Below are 19,385 nucleotides of genomic sequence, written 5' to 3'. Positions count from 1 at the left end.
GCGGAGCTGCCAGGACCCGGGGCTTGGAAAGAGGCCGACCTGGCTGCTGAGCGGGCCCGGGCCAGAGGCGCTCAGGCGTAGGGAGGAAGTGAACTGGCCCGAGGTGGGACCAGGCTCCTGGTCGCGCAGGCCTGGGTTTGGCCACGGGGCTGCGGGTCCCTCTGGGACGCCTAATTCTCCCCTTGTCTGGCCGAAAGGTCACCTGGCTGCAGCCCCCCCCCTCAGGTGGCAGAGGGCCAGCTGTGCCCGTTTTGGGCATGGAGCCTTTGGTGACTATGCCCCGAATACACACAGTGCCCGGGGGTGGAGCCCGTGTGCGTGGACCTGGGCAACTGGGAGGCCACAGAGCAGGCGCTGAGCAGTGTGGGTCCGGTGGACTTGCTGGTAAACAACGCTGGTGTGGCCCTGCTACAGCCCTTCCTGGAGGTCACCAAGGAGGCCTGTGACACGTGAGCCACATGGGGGGAGAAACCCCAGGGGAGGGGCTACCCCCTGCAGCAGCCGCAGTCCCTGACCAGGGTCTGTCCATTCTGTCTCTAGGTCCTTTGATGTTAACCTTCGGGCTGTCATCCAGGTGTCCCAGGTGAGCTGTCCTGCTGTAGTAGGGGAACTCTGGTGCGTGGTGCCAATTCTGCCTCACCCTCCCTCTGCAATTTCAGATCATGGCCAGAGGCTTAATAGCTCGCGGAGTCCCAGGGGCCATCGTGAATGTCTCCAGCCAGGCCTCTCAGCGTGCGGTGACTAACCACAGTGTCTACTGTGAGTGAGCCCCAGCTGTGCCCCAAGCCCCGCCCCAGCCTCAGCCCCAGCCTCCAGCCCCAGCCTCCAGCCAGCTTGGGCTCCTCCTCACAGGTTCCACCAAGGGTGCCCTGGACATGCTGACCAAGGTGATGGCCCTAGAGCTCGGGCCGCACAAGGTGAGCTGGGCTAGAGTGCCTCCCACCACCCAGGCACACGCCCCAGGAGCCCCACTCGCCTTTTGACCCGTGCTGGTCCCGGTGCAGATCCGTGTGAATGCAGTGAACCCCACAGTGGTGATGACGCCCATGGGCCAGGCCAACTGGAGTGACCCCCACAAGGCCAAGACCATGCTGGACCGCATCCCACTTGGCAGGTTTGCTGGTGAGTCAAGGAGAAGCCCAGCTGCGAGTCATGTGTGCGGGGGCCAAGGGCAGGGGAAAGATGGAGGGCAGCCTGCTCCAACTACACCCTGACCCCACCCTGCCCACAGAGGTGGAGAACGTGGTGGATGCCATCCTCTTCCTGCTGAGTGACCGAAGCAGCATGACCACAGGTTCCACTGTGCCCGTGGACGGGGGCTTTCTGGCCACCTGAGCCCCCTCCCACACACACCTCAGCCCCATGCTAAGCCCACCCCTTCCCCCCATCCCTCCAATAAACGTGATTCTCCTGCCTAGCTTTCATGCTGGTTCCTGGGCTGCCAGCAGCTGGGAGGGCTCAGGGCTGGGTGTGGGATGGGTCCCAGGCAGGCAGAGATCCGTTAGATTCACATGCCATGCTAGGTGGCGGCCCAGCTCTCACACCTGAGATTTTTCAGGCCGGCCTGCACCCTGGCAGTGGCTCTGCAGGCAGGACCTCCCAAAAGGTGCGCTCCTAAAGAGGGAGGTGAATTTGACCAAGCACGACCTCTGGCCCTGTCCAGAGACCTGCGGGGTGGAAGCAGTGGCGCGCTTGTGTTTAACAACCACTCCTGTGAGTATAGTGCTGACGGGAAGACTGGGTGATCTTCCCTGAAAGTAATCAGTGACCCAAAAGTGAAACAAGGAAGGTGTAGGTTAAATTTCACTACTTTATCAATGACCCAAGCAACTTCTTTGTTGCATTAGACAATAGTTTTTGAATTCTGGAAGAACATTTCCCCAACTTTTTGTGCTATTCACAGTGCAATGAGCACATACACAGCACACTTCAGTTTAATCTGCATTTTCTCTTTTTATTCTCACTGTCACCCCAGCTGGAGTGCCGTGGCACAATCACAGCTCACTGTAGTCTCACACTCCTGGGCTCAAGCCATCCTCCCACCTCAGCCTCCCGAGTAACTGGACTACAAGTGTGCACCACCATGCCCGGCTCATTTTTAAAAATTTTTTTAGAAACAGGATTTTGCTGTGTTGCCCAGGCTGGTCTGAGACTCCTGGGCTCAAACAATCGATCCTTCCACCTCAGCCTCCTGAGTAGCTGGGATTACAGGCGCGATTCACCAAGCCCGACTGCTGTTACCTGAAGTCTACATGATTAATGATAAATCAACCCAATTTGTGGAGTTTGCCAATTTCCTTGGTATAAATATTGCCACTAGGGCTGATTTCAAGCTACCAATTTGATGTCATCGAATGCAGAGTTGAGAAGAGATGAACAGTAGCACCCCCTTACATGGAATCTGGACTTGATAAGTACAAGAAATGTAAATAGCCCCAAAGGCATACATAATAGTCACAAGTACAAAACTAATTAGGAAGTAATGTGTTTTGAGTATTTGTTAATTTTGTTTTTAACAAAACTCATTATGAGTTTATACAATTTAAATATTAATAATGGTTAACAGCTGGCTAGCCAAATGCCTGAGAATTTAGCAATTGTGTCTCCTGAGCCAGCAGGAGCCACCTCCCCCGAGAGCAGGCCCGCTCAGCACCCTCTGATCACACGTTTGCCTGGAGAGACGCCCTGTGGCCTCTCTGGGGTGAAGTCCAGAGCGCTGGCCCAAGCTCAGGGCCACCGTTTCTGACTTCAGCATCACCAGAGTCTGCCCAGCTGCTGCTCCCTTCTCTCCCCACACCACGCTTCAGCCTCCAAGCCTCTGTCTACTCTGGCCCTCGGCCCCAGTGCCCTTCCTCCTAACACCTGCCAGAGGCAGGGGGAGCTGTGGGGGCACCTGACCTGGCTCCAGGGGCTCTGTGGACTGTCCCTGTCTAAGGGGGCTGCTTGGGAGCCCAGCCCACCTGGGTGTGCCCCTCCAAGAGGCCCCGAGAGGGAGGCCTGCTTGTGCTCCGGCACACACTCATCCCAAGGGCCCAGTGCACTTGCTCCTGCTCAGATCTGGGCTCCTCCTGCCCCAGGTGTGGGGCATGCTCACAGCTCCCCTCGGGGGACTCCGAGGTGCTGCTGTGGTGCCACAAGCCCCCTCTGCACCATGACTGTGAGGGTGGTTAGAAGCAAACCATGCCAGGGCAGAAGGGCAGGCAGTGAGAGGCAAGTGTCAGTGCAGAATGTTTATTGTATAAAATAAGAAGGGGCCACCCCTCCCCGGAGCGCAATGGATGGGACCCCCCCTCCCCTCCCAGCAGGGAAGCCCATCCTGGGGCTGCCCTGGACCCACCCCTGCAGCCCTGAGGGAGACCCTGCTCCCTCCTGGCCTCCCTTGGGGGCCAGGGAAGGCTGGAGCCGCACCCTAGAAAGAAGGCAGAGTGATCAGGACCCTGTGGCCCCAGCCTTGGCCTCATGCTTCTTCCCCTCCCCCCACACCCCTCCCTCACAGCAGACTCAGGGACACCAGACATCTCGACACAACAGCAGATGGGTCCAGGGGCTGCTCCTCTGCCAGCCCCCAGGCCCTGGTTGGGCAGGGGCTCTAGAAGACCGTACACTTTTTCCCTGGCTTCTTCACGGGGGGTGGGCAGAGCACTGCCCGGATGGCCTCGTCAAACACTGTCTTCAGGCCCCGCTGGGTCAGGGCTGAGCACTCCAGGTACTTGACAGAGCCTGGGGGCAACAGGAAGTGGGGTGGTGGCAGAAGCAGGGATGGGGATGTGAGGGGGCAGCACGGGCAGATGCAGGGCCCCCAGCATGCCTCCCCACCTCCCCACCCTCCCTGGTGGGTGCCCGGTGGTGCCCACCTACCAATCTCTCGGGCCATGGCCAGGCCCTGTGGGTAGGTGATGGGCGCCAGCTTCTTGTCCCGCAGCCGCTCAATGGTGTCCTTGTCATCGCGGAGGTCCAGCTTGGTGCCCACCAGTAGGATGGGCGTGTGGGGGCAGTGGTGCCGCACTTCCGGGTACCACTGTGGGGACAGAGGCTCTGATTCCCTACACCTTGGGGTCTGCTCCCCCAGCCCAGCCCTGAGTGGCCATGGCTCCTGAGGGCTTCCTCGCTGGCCCTGGAGCCACCCTGGGCTCTTCCTACTTTACAGGATGACCAGGGGTCTGGCGGTTTGGTGGGGAGGTGACCGGAAACAAACAGCCAGGAAGCCGTGCAACTCACCTGGGACTCCCGGTCAAGGCCCATCCCCAGAGGCTACAGATGCCCCTCTGTCTTCTGAGATGCCCAACCCCCATATGCCACTCCTTCACCCCCAGGGCCATTGTTGGGCCCCGCCCCATGTGCTCACTCCCGACAGAACACACATCTCAATCAATCGCCTCTGAAGGACAAACTGTCTAAGATCTTCAGGCGACCCCCATCCTCCAGGGCAGGTCCTCCAGGCAAGTCCTCCCCCCAGAGCAAAGCCCAGCCCGGTCCTACCTTGGCGCGCACATTCTCGAAGGAGGCGGGGCTCACCAGCGAGAAGCAGATCAGAAACACGTCCTTGGGAGGGACCCGGTTGGAATGTCAAGGGGGCTCCACGTGGCCACGCCCTCCCCCATCTGGACCTCAGGGACCCACTCAGCTCCGGGCTGGCCCCCTTGTCACCTACAGTTTGGGGATAGGAGAGTGGCCGCAGCCGGTCGTAGTCCTCCTGCCCAGCCGTGTCCCACAGCCCCAGGTTGACCGGCTTCCCGTCCACCATCACATTGGCAGAGTAATTGTCGAACCTGAAGAGCAGAGTGGGAAAGGCCGGGCTTGGGAGGGGTCCTGGGTCACCCCGGCCCAGCCCACCTGTGTCTCAGGGTTCTTGAGCCTGCACAGAACTGGAACTCTGCCCGGCACCTCAGCCCCACCCCAGAAGCCCAGAACCACGGCAGCCTGGGCCAGACCTGGGAGCCCAGGGGCGCCCCACACACGTGTGCCCAGGCCTCCCAGTGTCCCCCACTCACACGGTGGGGATGTACTCTCCCGGGAAGGCGTTGGTCGTGTAGCTGATCAGCAAGCATGTCTTCCCCACGGCGCTGTGGACAGGGGCAAGCCCACGTGGCTCCCAGGCCCAGCCTCGCCCCTCTGCCCGGCAAGGGCAGCCTCCTCCCACGGAGCCAGAGACCAAGTTGGGGCGCCTGGGTGGGGACGGGGGTCCCAGCCCAGCAGATCCGCAGCGACCTAGGGCTGGAGGACGACCGGGGCAGGCCGGGCTCCGTGGGGCGGACTGGTGGGTGCGGGCGCGCGGACCCCCAACATCAGAGCCCCAGGCAGGGCGGCAGAGTTCCCAACACACCCGGGGTGGGTGGCAGGGGCGGGTGGGGCCGGCTCAGGGTTCAGCCCAGGTGAGAGGCCTGGCCCCACCCACTGGGAGGACTGGGCGGCGGCCCCGCCTCGCGCGGCACCCAGCCCGCGGAGCCCGGCTGCATCAGGTGGGCTGGGGCTGGAGGCCCGCGGACCGCGGCGGGCCGGGACCCCGCCCCTGCCCGGCCCCGGGGCGCACGCGGCCCTGGCTGGGGGCGGCCCCGGGTGCCGTGCCCCGCCCGCCCGCTCCCCAGCCTGGCAAGCAGTCTCGGGGCCGCGCACTCACCCGTCGCCGACCACCACGCACTTGATGGCCTGCATGGGCGCGGGGCCGGGAGGCGGCGGGCGCGGCCGCGAGCTGAGCTGCGGAGAAATGCCCGGCGCCGCAGCCGCCGCGGACCCGAGCGAGGAGCGAGCGGCCGGAGACAGCCGAGCGCCGCCGAGCGCGGGGCGCGGAGACAGCCGAGCGCGGCCGCAGGGGGCGGGGCCGCCGAGCAGGGCCGAGCCTGCGGGGCGCGGGCGGGGCGCCCCGAGATGCAGCCGGTCCAGAGCCGCGCGCCGCCGGGCCCTGTGCCCGACGAGGGCCCCAGGTGCTCGGGGTTGCCCTGGGGTTCTGCGGGCGCAGCGCGAGCCCTCGACCCGACACGTGCGGGGGCTGCGCGCATGTCGCGTTTTCCAGGGGGACCCGCCCCCGGCAGCGAGCGGCCGCGGAAGCCGGGGTCTTTCGGCGTCACCCCGCGGCAGCAGTGAGGGTGCCCTGCCGCTCGGGGCGCGGCGCAGAGGAGACGCGGCCGGAAAGTACGACAAAGTGCACACGCGCTGTATTCCGCACGCGCGGCCTCACGCCAAAGGCAGGTACAGCGGGGGTGAAACGCCCGCGGGGAACGGGGGCGCCCTCGGGTCTCCTCCCCACCGTGCTGTCCACGGCGCGTCGCTCTGCGGCCGGCGCGGGAGCGCGGGGAGCCGGCCCCCCGGTCCCTCGGTCCATCCCCGCGCGCCCCGACGCGCTGCGACTCCGCGGCTCCGTCACTTCGGGGGGCTCAGCGCCCTTGGCGGGACCCCCTGCACGTAGGCCAGCACGGCGCTCTGCAGGAGGCTCGCCCGCTGCGCCTCCTCGTCGCGGATGCGGGCGATCTCCGCCTCCTTGAGCCGCAGCTTCTCCCGCAGGGACGCGTTCTCGCTCTCCCGGTCGCGCAGCGCCTCCCGGTGGTCGCGTGCCAGCACTGCGGGCGGCAGGGCAGTGAGCGGGGCGGCTCCGCGGCCGGGAGGGCGGGGCGAGGGTTAGGGTTAGAGTGAGCGCCTGACCCACCTTTCAGCTGCCGCTCCAGGGCCGCCGCCTTCTCCCTCAGCGCCTCCTGGGCAGTCAGCTCCGCCTGCAGGCGACCGTTCTGCTCCTGCAGCTCCACGCGCACCCTGTTCACCTCGGCCACCTTTTCTTGGTCTTTGTTGCTCAGCTCCTGCCAGGCACCCGGAGTGAGGGGCAGTGGGGGCCAGGCACCCCAGGAACCCTGGCAGCCCTGGCTACCTGCTGCAGCTCCTCCAGGCGCCGCTGCAGGCCGTCCACCTGCAGGCTGAGCTGGCCGGCCCTGGCCTGGGCCTCCACCACCTTCTGCTGCTGCTGCAGGCAGGCGCTCTGAGCCTCGTCCCGAGCCAGCACCAGCAACCGCAGCTTGTCCTCCAAGTGAGCCAGGTGCTGCTGCTGTGGGCACAGGAGGGGCTCGTAGCTGAGCTCACGTTCTGCGTCTGGAAGGACTGTGCATGGGACACGCTCCCACCCCCGGCACAGACAAAAACCCAGCCGCTCAGTGAAGTTACTACTGGTCTCCTAAACCTGCCCAACTGGCAGGCACCTGCTGAAGTGTCCCCTGCGGAGCTCCCGTCCTCCCCGCCCAGGCCAACTCCACGGGTCCCTTCTGGTGCCCTCCATCCGGGCAGTCACGGGCCCCACAATGGCCAAACCTCTCTACCCATCTCAGGGCCCAAAGTGGAGACCTGCTGATGGTAGCTCTTGCTGGGGGGACAGACACGCTACTCTGACCTTCTCTTCTCCCCTTGCACCCCCACTCCTGTCTCCCCAGAGTCTTCCCACTTGAGCCACGTGGGCTGCGTTTCCAGGCAGTTCGTGCCAGTCCCTCGGGCCTGGCTCCCTCATGAGACAAAGCCAGCGGCTCACCTCCTCCCGGTGGGCCTGGCTCCTGGCCTTGATGAGCTCCTCCTCCGCCTGACTGCGCTGGCTGAGTGCCGCTGCCTTCACCCGGCTCAGTTCCTGCACCGCAGACAGCCACCTACCCTCCTGTCCTCCTGCCCCTGGCCCAGGGCCACAGGCCCACCCAGCTGCCAGCCCAGCCGGCCTCCCCTCCCCCAGCCTCCCAAGGCCCACGTAGCTGCCTCTGCTGCCTCCCTTGCCCAGCAAGGGAGCCTGAATGCCACTCTGAATCCCTGTGGCCTCTCAGGGACACTGGTGGGTGGTCCCCAAAGTGGGGCCTGATGAGGCTTTGAGACCAAGGGGTACCCCAGGGTCCTGAGGCTGGGGGCACCAGGGGCGGCCACCTCTTGCCCACCCCAGGGCTAAAGCACAGGGAGGCAGAGCCCGGAGCACGCTCACCTCCTCCAGGGACAGCCGTGTGGCCTCCAGCCTCTGCACCCTTTCCTGCATGACCTGCTCACTCTCCTCCAGGTGGCGTGTCATGTGTTCCACCTGCCCAGGTACGGGGGTTAGAAGCAGGGCTGGAAAGTGGGGGCTCCATCTGCCCCACCTTCCCCCATGAATGCCCACCTGGAAGCCAGGCATTTCTTGGAGACCCTGTTCCTTCTGAAAAAGGGCTGCCTCCAGTGGCCCAGCAGGAGCTGAGGGCCCCAGGACACACACCCTGCACGGGCGAGGGCAGTGCACAGCAGCCTGCACTATGGCTGCAACAGGGTCGGGCCCCCTATCGGCCCCAGTAGAAGATTCTGGGTCTGATACTGATCAAGCTGGCAAAGAATCTGGCAGGGTGTGGTGGCTCACGCTGTAACCCCAGCACTCTGGGAGGCCAAGGTGGAAGGATCACTTGAGCTCAGGAGTTCAAGACCAGCCTGAGCAAAAGCAAGACCCCGCCTCTACTAAAAATAGAAAATTAGCCAGGTATCATGGCACGCGCCTGTATTCCCACTTATTTGGGAGGCTGAGGCAGGGGGATTGCTTGGGCCCAGGAGTTGGAGGCTGCAGTGAGCTACGATGACGCCACTGCACTCCACCCAGGGTGACCAAGCGAGACTCTGTCTCAAAACAAACCAACCCACCTCCCAGCAACCCAAGGTTGTTGAGGGGAGCCTCCACTGGGTGTGTGCTTTAGGGACACCCACATCACACCAAGGCCAGTCTGCAGGCACCAAATAACTAGGGAGGGCCAGAGGCCAGATGACGACTAAGAAGGCACCTCCTTTAAGCGCAGGTTTTCCGCGTCCTCCAAGCTCTGTCTGGACCTTCTCTTCTCCATGTCCAGGCGTTCTGGAAGCCCAGTGGGGCAGAGTGTGGGTGAGTGTCCTCTGGGGGCCCCATCCCCAGGGCTCCCATCCCCGGGGCCCTCGGCAGCAGGCCTGCCCATGCCCACCCTCGGCCTGAACAGCCCGCATCTTCAACTCAGCCAATGTGTTGGTCAGCTCCTGCCTGGTCAGGAATAGCTGCTCCTGCTGAGATTTCACCTTTCGCTCCAACTCATCCACCTGGAAAGCCAGCACCATGGGAGGGAAGCTCCAGCCCGGCCCTGCAGCCCCGCCTGGGCTCCCTGGGTGCCTGATCCCACACCCCCATACCTGGTTCCGCAGAGACAGGTTCTTTTCATTGGCAGCAGACAAGTCTCTGAGGAGCTTCGATTCCCACTCTGCAGCTTCCTGGGGTGAGACAGGGAAAGGGTCACCCTGTTGCCGCTGCACCACCTGGCCCACAACTACGTGACTCTGCCACCCACCTGCTGCTCCAGCCTGCGCTCCTTGGCCTGCCTCTGCGACTGGCTCAGCTGCTCCTGCTCAGCTGCGACCAGGAGCTCCCCTAGGTCCTGGGCCTTCTGCTCCGACAGAGCCAGGGCAGCCTCAGTCATCTGCAGCCTGCAGAGAGGAAGGGCCAACCTTGGCTTGCTCCAGCGGGAGCTTCACATGCCTTGCAAAGGCCTCGCTGTTGCCAGGCCCCCAGTCAAACCCCGGCTAGCACTCACCTCGTCCAGGAAGCCTTCCTGGGTTACTGCCCCAGTTCCACCCCGCTTCCCACCTCTGCTTTGGAGACCAGGACTCGGGTTCTTCTACCACCCCGCTCTGCCCTGTGGGCACATCTCTAAGGTGTCCTGAAACCACCTGGCCTTGCTTACTTGGCCTTGAGGGCATTGATGATGGAGTGCCTCTCATTCAGGGCTTCCTGAAGCTGCCCCACGTGCACTGCCGATGCCCTGTGTGCAGAGGAAGGTCCAGGGAGACTGAAACCCCAGAACCCTCCTGGACCCTCTCAGCGTGTATGGCACCTACCACTGACCCCTCCGACCGCCTCTTCGGGAGGTACAGGCTACAGGTGCATCTGTGGGCAGGTGACTGGACCTGCACCCCAGGCGCCTCAGCGGAGCCACAGCCTGCGCCCACAGCCCAGGCCCCCCATGACCCGCCCCACGCCCTCCCCACGGCCCCCACGGCCCCCACGGCCTACCCCCGCCCGGCTGGCCCACCTGCTGCTCCTTGCCATCTCTTCCCGCTGCCTATCGATGGTCTCCATCAAGTCCAGGAACTGGGGACAGAGCCAGGTCAGGGGATCAGGGTCAGCCTGCCCACTCTGCCTTCCCCAGGGGAAGGAGGGCAGACACCCAAGACAGCCTCACTGTCTCGCTCAGAGGGAGGCCTGGGGGCTCAGACACCAGCTCTCCGAGAAACCCACCCACGGAGGTCAAGCCAGGAGGCTGCCTCTCCTTCCTGAGTCTGGGCCGCTGGGAGCGGCTCCGGGGCCCAGAGGAAGGTAAGACAGTGCACCATGGGGCTGAGGGAGGGCACAGGCCCTAGCTGGCAGCAACCCTGAGGTCAGTGAAGACACCGGCCTCACCTGCTTGGACTTCTCCTCCCGGAGGTGCTGGACCTCCTTGCTGAGGATGTGGGTGCGGGCCTGGCTCTCTCGGAAGGTGGTGTGCCGGTCCTGGTTATGGTCCACGGCCTGCTCTGTTGGGAGAGCCGTGTTACCTGCTGGGGGCTGCTCAGCACCAGCCGGGCCCTGCAGCTGGAAGCTAGCGGCCCGGGGACCAACGCCGACAGGCACGCATCTCGCCCGCTGAAGCAGGCGCATTCCTCAGCACACTCGGGTGGATGGCTTCGGTGGGGTGGGGGCTTGGTGCAGGGACACGTGCATGCGTCAAGGAAAGGCAGGTGGGCTGTCCTGGGACATTTGGCCTCCCTCCCAAAGGTCAAGGGGCACTGCCCAACTTTAAGGGTAGTTGCGCTCAACCCGTGTCCTGGAAAGATCCAGGCAGCATGTGGAGACCGGCCAGAGACAGCTGGAGCTGTGCCAGTCCGAAGCAACCTCGACAGGAAGGGCAGTGCGGAGGCTGGGAGGGGGACAGTGAGAAGTTGGAGATGACAGAGGGGCCGGGCAGAGCTGGCAGGAGGTGATGACCCCTCCGTGTGGTAGAGCGCTCTGCTGGGCTGGGGCACTTGGGGCCCGAGGCTGAGGTGTCGGCTGCAGACTCTCCACAGCCTGAGGGGTCGCTGCTGGGAGGGAATGGGAGGCGCAGCTTGGGCAGCAGCAGTGCAGGCCGGGCACTCTGCTCCTGTGCATGGCCACAAACTCAGCACCGACTGGGGGCAAATGCCAAGCCCCCCCTGGCTGTGCCTAGGCCACCCGAGGTATCAGCACAGCCGTCAGGCAAGAGCTCTGAGCCACACGGCCTCATCTCCCCCATCTGTGAGACAGGTTACATGGGAACCACGGGAGCACACGTGAGGAGCCTCAGAGGTGCCTGCCCAGGGAGCGCCAAGCAAGTGCACTGTGGTTGCCTCTGTGACTTCTTCCCTATTCCTCTCAGTCCTAATTTAGGCTGAGCTTCCGGGGTCCCAAGCTGCCCCCTCGCTCTGTAGATGGGCTCCGTCAAAGGGCTCACACCTTACTCCGCACACCCGTACCCACGGCCCTGAGGATGTCTCCAGGGACGTTGTTCCCAACCAGGTCCAGCCTCCACAGGGTTCTGTTGCTCGGGAGACAGTTCACCAGGGCCCGGCCGCCCAGGAGGCCGATGTTATTCCAGCGCAGGTCTAGAAAGAAACCTGTTGTCACCACACGGAACGTGCCTGGCAGAGGGGGAGCTGGCCCAGCCTAGGGTGCTCCCTTTCAGGGTCCCGCGTGTGGCCGTCAACACAGTGTGCAGGCTGGCCCTGCCACCCCCCTTCCATTCCAAGGTCAGAAGCTGCAGTGGAGCAGCGGGGGGCACGGAGATCCCCTGGGGAAGCAGGCAGTAGGGGTGGCCTCACCCAGCTGCTGGAGACTGGCGTTGCCCTTCAGGGCCAGGGCCAGCTCCTCTGCGCCCTTGTGGCTGATCTGGTTGTTGCGGAGGTCCAGCTGCTGCAGGGCGCCGTTAGCCGCCAGGCCCCCACAGAAGGTGGCGAAGGCGTCTTCGCACGCACCCAGGTGGTTCCACTCCAGAGTGAGGCTGCAGGAAGGCAGGCGTGAGGTGCTCACCCAGAGGCGTGCCCTGCCCAACGGGGTCCAGGGCTTCGGGAGGGGTGTGGGTTTGGGGGTCTCTGGCAGAGGCCGGAGCTTCATCACTTATACCCGCAAGCTCCCTGCCAGTGGACCTGAAATGTGGACAACTGACCAGAGGAGTGAACTCTCGGGTCGCAGGACTGTGTCCTTTGGGGCCAACCCCGAACCACACAGAGAGGCGGCTGCGGGCCGGGACCGCCACCCTACCTCTGAATGGACTTGTTCTGTCGGAGGAGTTTTCCCAGCGCCTCGGCCCCTGCGGCTTGAAGGTTATTACCCTAGGACAGGAACAGGCCAGCTGGTCACTCTTGTCATCCTGGCTGGGCTCTGAATGCCACATCCATGCCCCACAGGGCCTTGGCCAGGCAGTGGACAAGGGCAAGGGGGAGCTCTGGGTGAAGGTGCAGCTCCTTTCGGGTCCTGGTTTCTCTGACTTTAGTGAGCTTCCTGGGGCCAGCTCACTCAGCTTAGGTGAATGCTTTACCCTCGAAACGCTCACACGTGTACGAGACAGTCAGAAAACTGCCTGGGAACCCCGTGTGCCGAGAGCACTCACAGTTTCCAGCCCCTCGGTCCCTGGGACCCGGTGTCTCCCTGCTCCATTCTTGCTCTTGGGTGGCACAGCCCTGAGTGTAGATGTGCTCACCTTTAGGTCCAGAAGCCGCACCACAGTGTTGGTGCACAGCCCTTGGAACAGCAGTGTGGCCCCTGTGTAGGGGGGAAAGGTGGTCACTCCCTGCCCCTGCTGCCCCCAATCCCCTCCCAGGGCCTAGAGGAAGGGAAAATGGGTGCTCCATCTCAGGTAAGCTCCCCAGACTCAGAGGAGGGACAACTGTCCTGGTGGTCCTACTGATCTGGGTTCATGCTGGAATGAGTCTCCCCATTTAATGCTGTGAAGTTACGTTTGAAGCATCTGTGGCCCTTGCCAGGCAACGAGCAGGGTGCTGAACCCACACTTTGGCCAGCACACAGGAACCTCAAGGCTTCCCCTGTTATAAAGAAAACTGTCCTCCACTCTCAGGCTAAAGGAAGGGACCTGTTGCTCACTTCGTGGTACAGAAAGAGGGGACCCCTGGAGGAGGAGATCCAGCTGCCTGCGGCTGCGGCCTCATGGGCCTGCCCACCTTCCTCGCTCAGCATGCAGTCGCTCAGGACCAGCTCCCTCAGCAGGGCCTCCGTCTGCAGCAGCTTGCCCAGGGCCCTGCAGGTGTCCACTGTCAGGCTCTGCGTGGCCAGGTCCAGCCGGCCCCTCGGAAGCTGGTGCAGTTGCTGCAGGACGGCCTCCTGCGGCTCGGCCCCGCTCTCCTTGCACAGACGGCTGTAGGAGCGCAGGAATTCCTCCATGTCCCCGAGTGTGGGTAGGACCGTCCCCGCATGCCCCTAGAGCTGGGCCTCAGCGTGTGGGGGCCGGGCGCGGGGCCACCCGCCCCAGGCCCCTCTCCCCGCCGTCCCGGGGCTGCACGCCTCCCTGAGGGCCTGTGCGGAGCCGCGCGCCGGGGCAGCCGCTAGGAAGGGGGTCCCTCCGTATGGGGCTATCCTCGGCAGCCGGGATGAGGAGCAGCCCGACTGCTTCCAGGGCGGGCGTCCCCGGGCACCGAGGCTGTGGAGGCCCCGGCGGGACGTCAAGGGCCGGTCGACGCAGGCTAGGGGTAGACTGGGCGGCGCAGTCGGGGCCACCGGCGGGTGCGTGGGCCCCCGGCCCGGGGAGCAGGCAGGCGCGTCCACGTGCCGCGGCCCACCGGGCCCCAGCCCTCGTGCCGCCGCCCCTCCCCGCTCGCCAGCCGCCGCCGCGCCTCGGTATCCAGGAAGAGTGGGGCGCTCCGGGAGGGGCCGCGGGACTACGACTTCCGGGAGGCTTTGCGCAGCCGGCGCTCGCCGCGAGCCAATAAGGACAAAGGAGCGGGCACGCGCTGCGGGCTGCAAACAGTGGAGCAGAGGCAGCGCGTTCCGGATCATTGGCTGGGGTTTCGGAGGCGGGGCTCCGGGGGCCGCGCTGAGGATCATTGGGTGGGGTTCTGGGGGCGGAACTCCCTAGGCCGCTCTCTGGCCTCACTGGCAGGGGTCCGGGGCGTTGCTCTGGAGGGCGCGCTCCGGTGATCGGCTGGGGGTCCGGGGCGGGGCTCCCGAGGGTACCCTTGGGCTCATTGGCTGGTGGCGTGAGGCGGGGCTCCCGAGGGCGCGCGCTCCAGGCTCATTGGCTGGTGGGGCGGGGCTCCCGAGGCACCCTTCAGCTCATTGGCGGGGGGGTACGGGGACGGAGCTTCCGAGGAAGCGCTCCGGTCTCATTGGCTGGCGGCGCACGGATCCGGAGAGCGCGCTCCGAGCTCATTGGCTGGAGGTGTGGGGCGGGGTTCCCGATGGCGCGCTCCGGGTTCATTGGCTGGCGGTGCGCGGCTCCCGAGGCACCCTTCAGCTTATTGGTGGGGGGCCCAGAGGCGGGGCTCCCGAGGGAGCGCTCCAGGCTCATTGGCTGGCGGCACGGGGCGGGCTCCGGGGGCGCGCAGGCGGCGGTCATGGAGGGCGCCGGCGCGGGCTTTCGGAAGGTGAGGGCCGGCGGGCAGGGGCGAGGCCGGCGCGGACTCTGCGGCCTGGCCCCCATGTGCCACCGCGCTGCCCACCTGCGCCCCGCGCGCTTGGTGGTCCGGGTGGGCGGCCCGCGCTGCGGTGAGGAGGGAGGTCTGCAGACCCGCCAGGGAGGGCGCCGCCGAGGGGAGTGGGGCCGTTGCCCGCCCCTCCCGGGGGTCTCCTCCCCAGGGAAGGTGCGATTCGGCAGGACCTGCCCAAACCGCCCTGTCAGGCCTTCCCTTCTGCCTGCGTCCGCGTGGCCAGGTCCCGCCTGCATGCCGTGGGCTTCTGAGCGCTTCCTTGGCGGCACACCTGGCACAGATTAACCCCGCCTGTCTATGGGGAAACCGAGGCACGGAGAAGTTAGGGGACTGAGCAGGGCTGGGCGCAGACCCAGGCCGTCTGACCCAGGTTCTGGGCTTCCCTGCGCCTGGGAACGCAGCTCGCTCACGGGGGCACCCTGCGCAGGGGACCCTGGGCAGGCAGAGTGGTTTGAGACCCTTCCCTGCTCTGCCCGGGGCTGAGAGGCGCTGAGCTTCCTTGAGGTGCGTCAGGAGGGCTCGTGGGCCTTTGTGGCTGGGGAGGGGGGGGGCCTGGCCCCCTGTGCCCCGTCCCCCGTGCCCCCGTCCCTGGCGGAGGACTTCATGCTCGGAGAGGCTCTGCAGAGCACGGGGAGCTCTGTTCCACCTGCAGCATCGCTTCGTCGCTCAGCACTAGCGCTCCGCCCTTGCCCAGAAAGGGTTAGTGACCCGACAGGGACAGTCACCTGACAGGGTGGTTGTGAGAACACACCAGGTCACAAATAGTTACAGTAGCCGGTCTGTGACTCTTCCATCAAGCCGACCCCACAGCTACAGCCCCAGGGGGTGGCCAGTCCTTGCCTGAGGGCTCTGGCCACAGCGGGGTGGGGCTGCGGTGGTTGCAGGCGAGGCTTAGCGTGGGGTGACGGCGTGGGGGTACGGGGCCCTGGGGGCCAAGGCTGGGTGCATTCTAGGCTCCTCCTCTTTAGTGCTGGGCCTTCCCTCATCCTGCCTTCCCGAGGTCACTGCCACTGTGTGCAGAACGACTCCGTGTTTGTCCCGACAGCCCCAAGCAGTGGCCTGCTCTCTGGAGTGGCCTTCCTTCCAAGGTCTTCCGGGGCAGCTGCGCTTGGGGTCCAGGAGCAGGTGGGGAGGCAGTGCCTTTTCTGCTGCCTTCCATGGTAAGCAGCAGGAAGGACCAGCAGGTGGCACTGGGCCCGCGTGGTCACTGACAAGGACCCCTGCTGCTGTGGGGGGGCCGTGAAGGGCTTGGGGTGCGCCCTGCCCTGCTGAGCATTCAGGCCCCCCAACCCTGCACCTCAGGGCTTTGTCTGGTGTCCACGCCCCAGCTTTGTTAAACTGCACTGGGTGCCACTGCTCACCCTCCCCTGCACAACACGTTTCTGGACTCTGAGTGCCCCCTGCTGCCCCCCTACCCCTGTTGCTCTGTGCTGGCTCCTGTCCCAGCCACTTCCAGTGGGACCCTGCCCGTGGCACCTCACTCGGCCTCACAGCTTCACAAAGGGCCCAGAGTCCCAGCTTGGGCTCCAGCAACCCACCTGCCACGCCACGGGGACAGCTCACACACTCTCCTGGTATGTGCCCCCATCTCCGCAAAGTGGCACCATCCCCTCAGGGTCTCAAGCCACAGCAGAGTCTGGGCTTGGACACCCCCTTGTCCCCATTCCCTGTTGGGGGGCCACAGACAGGCCTAGTCCACCACCTCCGTGCCCCCTCTCGAGACCTCAGCAGCCAAAGAGGTCCTTCCAAAGGCCAGTGCTGCTCTTCCACTCCAAACCCAGAAAGAACACTGGATTTCCTGCCAAGGGAGGCTGAACAGGCCTCAGGCCCTGTGCCTGGCCTGTCCACACCGCACTCCACTCCAGCCTCACCGACTTCCTTCTTGGCCTTGGACAAGCTCTGCGCTTCCTTCGGGCACCAGATGTCGGCTCCAGGGTGGGGTTGACCCAGCACCTAGGACTGGGTCTGGCACCGGACAGCTGTATTGGTGGCAGCTCCGAGTCTGGCCCACCTGGGGAGCAGCTACACTCAAACCCCCAGAACCTCCTGGCAGGGATGGCAGGGATGGCAGGGAGTGTGAGATTGTGCTGGGCTCCCTCCTCTTTCCTTCGCCCCTGGAGCCCCAAGGGGTGGCTTTCACTCCCGCAGTCTCCCACAGGGAGGTTTCTCAGCCACCTTCTTACCAGCCTCTTTAAGCAGATCCGGCCTCTCCCCACATAGCTCCCTCCCCTCTCAGCACCTGCGTCCCCTACCCTGGGAGAGTCCCTAGGGTGGAGTGCATTTCCCGCTGGAAATCACAGCCAGGTCCACAGTGAAGCACCCGAGGGGCGTGCAGGCAGGGAGGGGCAGGGGGCCGGCACTGACCCTCCCTCTCCCCCGCCAGGAGCTGGTGAGCAAACTGCTGCACCTGCACTTCAAGGATGCCAAGACCAAAGGTGCGGGGGCGCCAGGGCCAAGACCTTGGGGAGGGTTCTGGAGCCCTCGCCGGGGCGGTGGGTCCCCCATAACCTGCCCCCCTTGCCTTGCAGTCAGCGGGGACGCACTGCAGCTCATGGTGGAATTGCTGAAGATCTTCGTTGTGGGTGAGCTGAGGGGCCCGTGCTTGTCCAGAGCATTTGCGGTTCCTTTCGTGTTTTTTCAGTGGGAAAACCAAGATGAAGATTCTCCCCCGTTTCCAGCAAGCACCTGAGCTCTGTGTCCCCTGAAAAGCTATATCGGGAGCCACGGCTGCCGCCTCAGGGCTGCCAGCGGGTGCCGGTGGGGAGCCCCCGGCTTCTACCGCTCACTTCCCCTTGTCTTGGCAGAAGCAGCCGTCCGCGGGGTCCGGCAGGCCCAAGCAGAGGACGTCACCCTGGTGGGCGTGGAGCAGCTGGAGAAGGTGCTCCCTCAGCTGGTAGGTGGGTGCAGGTGGGCGCGGTTGGGAGCTGTGCCCGCCGGGCAGCTCTGAGCACTCCTCTCCCCACAGCTCCTGGACTTCTAGGGCTCTGGGCCCTGGCGGAGGCTGCCGCAGGGAAGCAGGCCTGAGAGGCCTGGAGCAGATTCAAACCAGAGTTCCCAGCACATGCTGGAGATCCCCCCACAGCCTCTGCAGAACGGCAGGGCCACTCAAGACACCACCTTCCTGGTGTCCTCTGCCCTCTGCTGCGGGACACGGGATGGCGGAGGGTCTTGAGAGGACAGGCCCGTGGGGACGGCACCTGGGGGCCCTGCCTCTCCTCTCTGGGGAAACTTCGCCTGCTGTGCAGGGTCCCAGGGAGGCAGGCGCTGGGGAAAGGTCAGGACCCCCCCCGCCCAGAGGTGGTGGCGGGTCGCCTGTGTTTGCCGCCTCCTTCCCGCACTCCTGCCACCCAGTGACAAAGCCGGTGTGTGACCTTTCAGCCCCGGGATATTCCCTCAGAAGAGCCTTCCCCGAACTATGAATCTGTTCTTACAAAGCAACATCAATAAATCAAAACCGTCTCTCCCAGGCTGGGCCTTGTTGCCATTAATCACCCAAAGTCGAGTTGCGTTAAACCTCCTGCCCCTGCCCCAGGCTCCCGCCCACCCTGCTAGGACGAAAGCAAAGCTCTCACAGACGGAATAAAAAACAGCATGTGTGTGCCCGGCCCCGCCCTGGGCAGGGCTGTGAAACTGGAGCCGTGGCACATGTGGCCGCCGGCCTGGAAAATGTTACTCCTGCCACAGGGGCCTTCTGTCACAGGAGCTGCCGCCAGCGGGCAGTCGCTCCCACGAATATGGTCGTGGCCCAGTCTCAGGCCACCAGGCCCACCAGCCACGGGCAGGACCAGGGTGCACAGGGTGAGAGGGACCCTGGCCTAAGGCCACACTGGAATGAAAGGCCCCCTCCACCCCAGCCTCAGCGTGAGGAGGGTGCAAGTCAGCCTCTGGCCGTGCCCACTGCCCACCCTTGCAGACAGCTGCTGGGGCCCTCTGGTGGGCCAGCCCCGCTTGTGCCAACTCAAGGGAAGCATACAGGGTCTTGGGCCACCCCTGCCCTGCAGTGCCTGGGGGGTGACTGGAGCCCACCTCTCTTTACCTCCCAAAGCTGCCTGGACCCCGCTTATCCCAAGATAGAAACGCCCAGCTATTTGCCAGCCATCAGAAGACTTAACACCCTGGGGCTGGACAGAGAGGGGGAAGGGGGCACAGAGTCAGGCCCTGGGGCGGAAGGGACAACAGCTGCCCTGGGGACCCAGAGCAGCCTTAGGAGGACCTATGGAGGCTGCCCAGCCCCCGCCATCCAGGCAGCAGCCCTCTGTTCCCAACAGCCTGGCTGGCCCAGGTGGGGCTGGAGTTCAGCAGGTAGAGCTGCCCCAAGGCCTCTCTCCTCCCCTCTGGGCTTCAAAGCTCCCTTGTGGAAGTGATCAGACCTGCCAGGGACACTGTGCTTGGACCGGCCCTGCAGCCACTCCAGGGGCACCAGGAGACTCGGCCCTGTCCTGAGGCTAGGGGTAGCCTAACTTCCCAGCCCCAGGCCTGGGTCGCAGGTCATTTGCCTGGAAGGGCTTTCTCTCCATGGTTTTGCTCTCCTAGGCGGGTAATTATGGTATCAGACAAAAGTAAGGAGGCCACCTCTGCGGCTCAGGGTGGCCACCTGTGTGCCCTTACTACTGAGAACAAGGCCCAGTGAGGGCCACCTGGGCCCACGCCATGGTCCATGGGGCCTGGGAGCTCCAGCCAGCCCTGCCCAAGCAGAGGATGGGGGGAGGGCCTTTCTGGAGAAAGCAGGACAGGAGAGTCTC

At 64.7% G+C, this 19,385-nt stretch overlaps 4 protein-coding genes across 5 annotated transcripts; 2 read left to right on the top strand and 2 right to left on the bottom strand.

Moving 5' to 3' along the window:
* Window positions 1–276: 276 nt before the first annotated feature.
* LOC105819992 (L-xylulose reductase) lies at window positions 277–1,418 on the top strand (the record flags this gene model as incomplete). The annotated part of the gene is made up of 6 exons (XM_012656357.1): window positions 277–449; window positions 541–583; window positions 660–759; window positions 853–917; window positions 1,005–1,122; window positions 1,232–1,418. Coding segments are annotated over 6 exons (603 nt in total), but the record flags the coding sequence as incomplete, so codon positions are not given.
* Window positions 1,419–3,220: 1,802 nt separating this feature from the next.
* On the bottom strand, window positions 3,221–5,785 carry RAC3 (ras-related C3 botulinum toxin substrate 3 (rho family, small GTP binding protein Rac3)). The gene is made up of 6 exons (XM_012656393.1): window positions 5,618–5,785; window positions 4,992–5,063; window positions 4,652–4,769; window positions 4,480–4,542; window positions 3,859–4,018; window positions 3,221–3,720 (listed from the first exon to the last, which is right to left on the bottom strand). Exons 1-6 carry the CDS (start codon window positions 5,650–5,652, stop codon window positions 3,590–3,592), a joined length of 579 nt encoding a protein of 192 aa, XP_012511847.1. The 5' UTR covers window positions 5,653–5,785; the 3' UTR covers window positions 3,221–3,589.
* Window positions 5,786–6,138: 353 nt separating this feature from the next.
* On the bottom strand, window positions 6,139–13,809 carry LRRC45 (leucine rich repeat containing 45). Its single transcript, XM_012656392.1, has 17 exons — window positions 13,162–13,809; window positions 12,684–12,745; window positions 12,245–12,315; window positions 11,806–11,984; window positions 11,461–11,589; window positions 10,391–10,503; window positions 10,023–10,081; window positions 9,675–9,752; window positions 9,282–9,417; window positions 9,127–9,204; window positions 8,925–9,036; window positions 8,751–8,821; window positions 7,937–8,029; window positions 7,505–7,597; window positions 6,857–7,030; window positions 6,641–6,788; window positions 6,139–6,554 (listed from the first exon to the last, which is right to left on the bottom strand). The coding sequence occupies exons 1-17, from the start codon at window positions 13,379–13,381 to the stop codon at window positions 6,358–6,360; spliced, it is 2,013 nt and encodes a 670-aa protein (XP_012511846.1). The 5' UTR covers window positions 13,382–13,809; the 3' UTR covers window positions 6,139–6,357.
* A 731-nt stretch (window positions 13,810–14,540) lies between these two features.
* On the top strand, window positions 14,541–18,087 carry STRA13 (stimulated by retinoic acid 13). Of its 2 annotated transcripts, none has more exons than XM_012656391.1 (5): window positions 14,541–14,580; window positions 17,027–17,078; window positions 17,172–17,225; window positions 17,448–17,536; window positions 17,609–18,087. In XM_012656391.1, exons 1-5 carry the CDS (start codon window positions 14,551–14,553, stop codon window positions 17,621–17,623), a joined length of 240 nt encoding a protein of 79 aa, XP_012511845.1. In that variant the 5' UTR covers window positions 14,541–14,550; the 3' UTR covers window positions 17,624–18,087. The 2 variants fall into 2 exon arrangements, with proteins under 2 accessions (XP_012511845.1, XP_012511844.1); XM_012656390.1 differs by having other exon boundaries at window positions 17,448–17,540.
* The last annotated feature ends 1,298 nt before the right edge of the window (window positions 18,088–19,385 follow it).

Source organism: Propithecus coquereli, unplaced genomic scaffold (assembly GCF_000956105.1).
Source record: "Propithecus coquereli isolate 6110/MARCELLA unplaced genomic scaffold, Pcoq_1.0 Scaffold501, whole genome shotgun sequence".
In the NCBI taxonomy this organism is placed as follows: domain Eukaryota; kingdom Metazoa; phylum Chordata; class Mammalia; order Primates; family Indriidae; genus Propithecus; species Propithecus coquereli.
The sequence above is the reverse complement of the archived record's forward strand: the minus strand, read 5'-3'. Positions and strand labels throughout refer to the sequence as shown.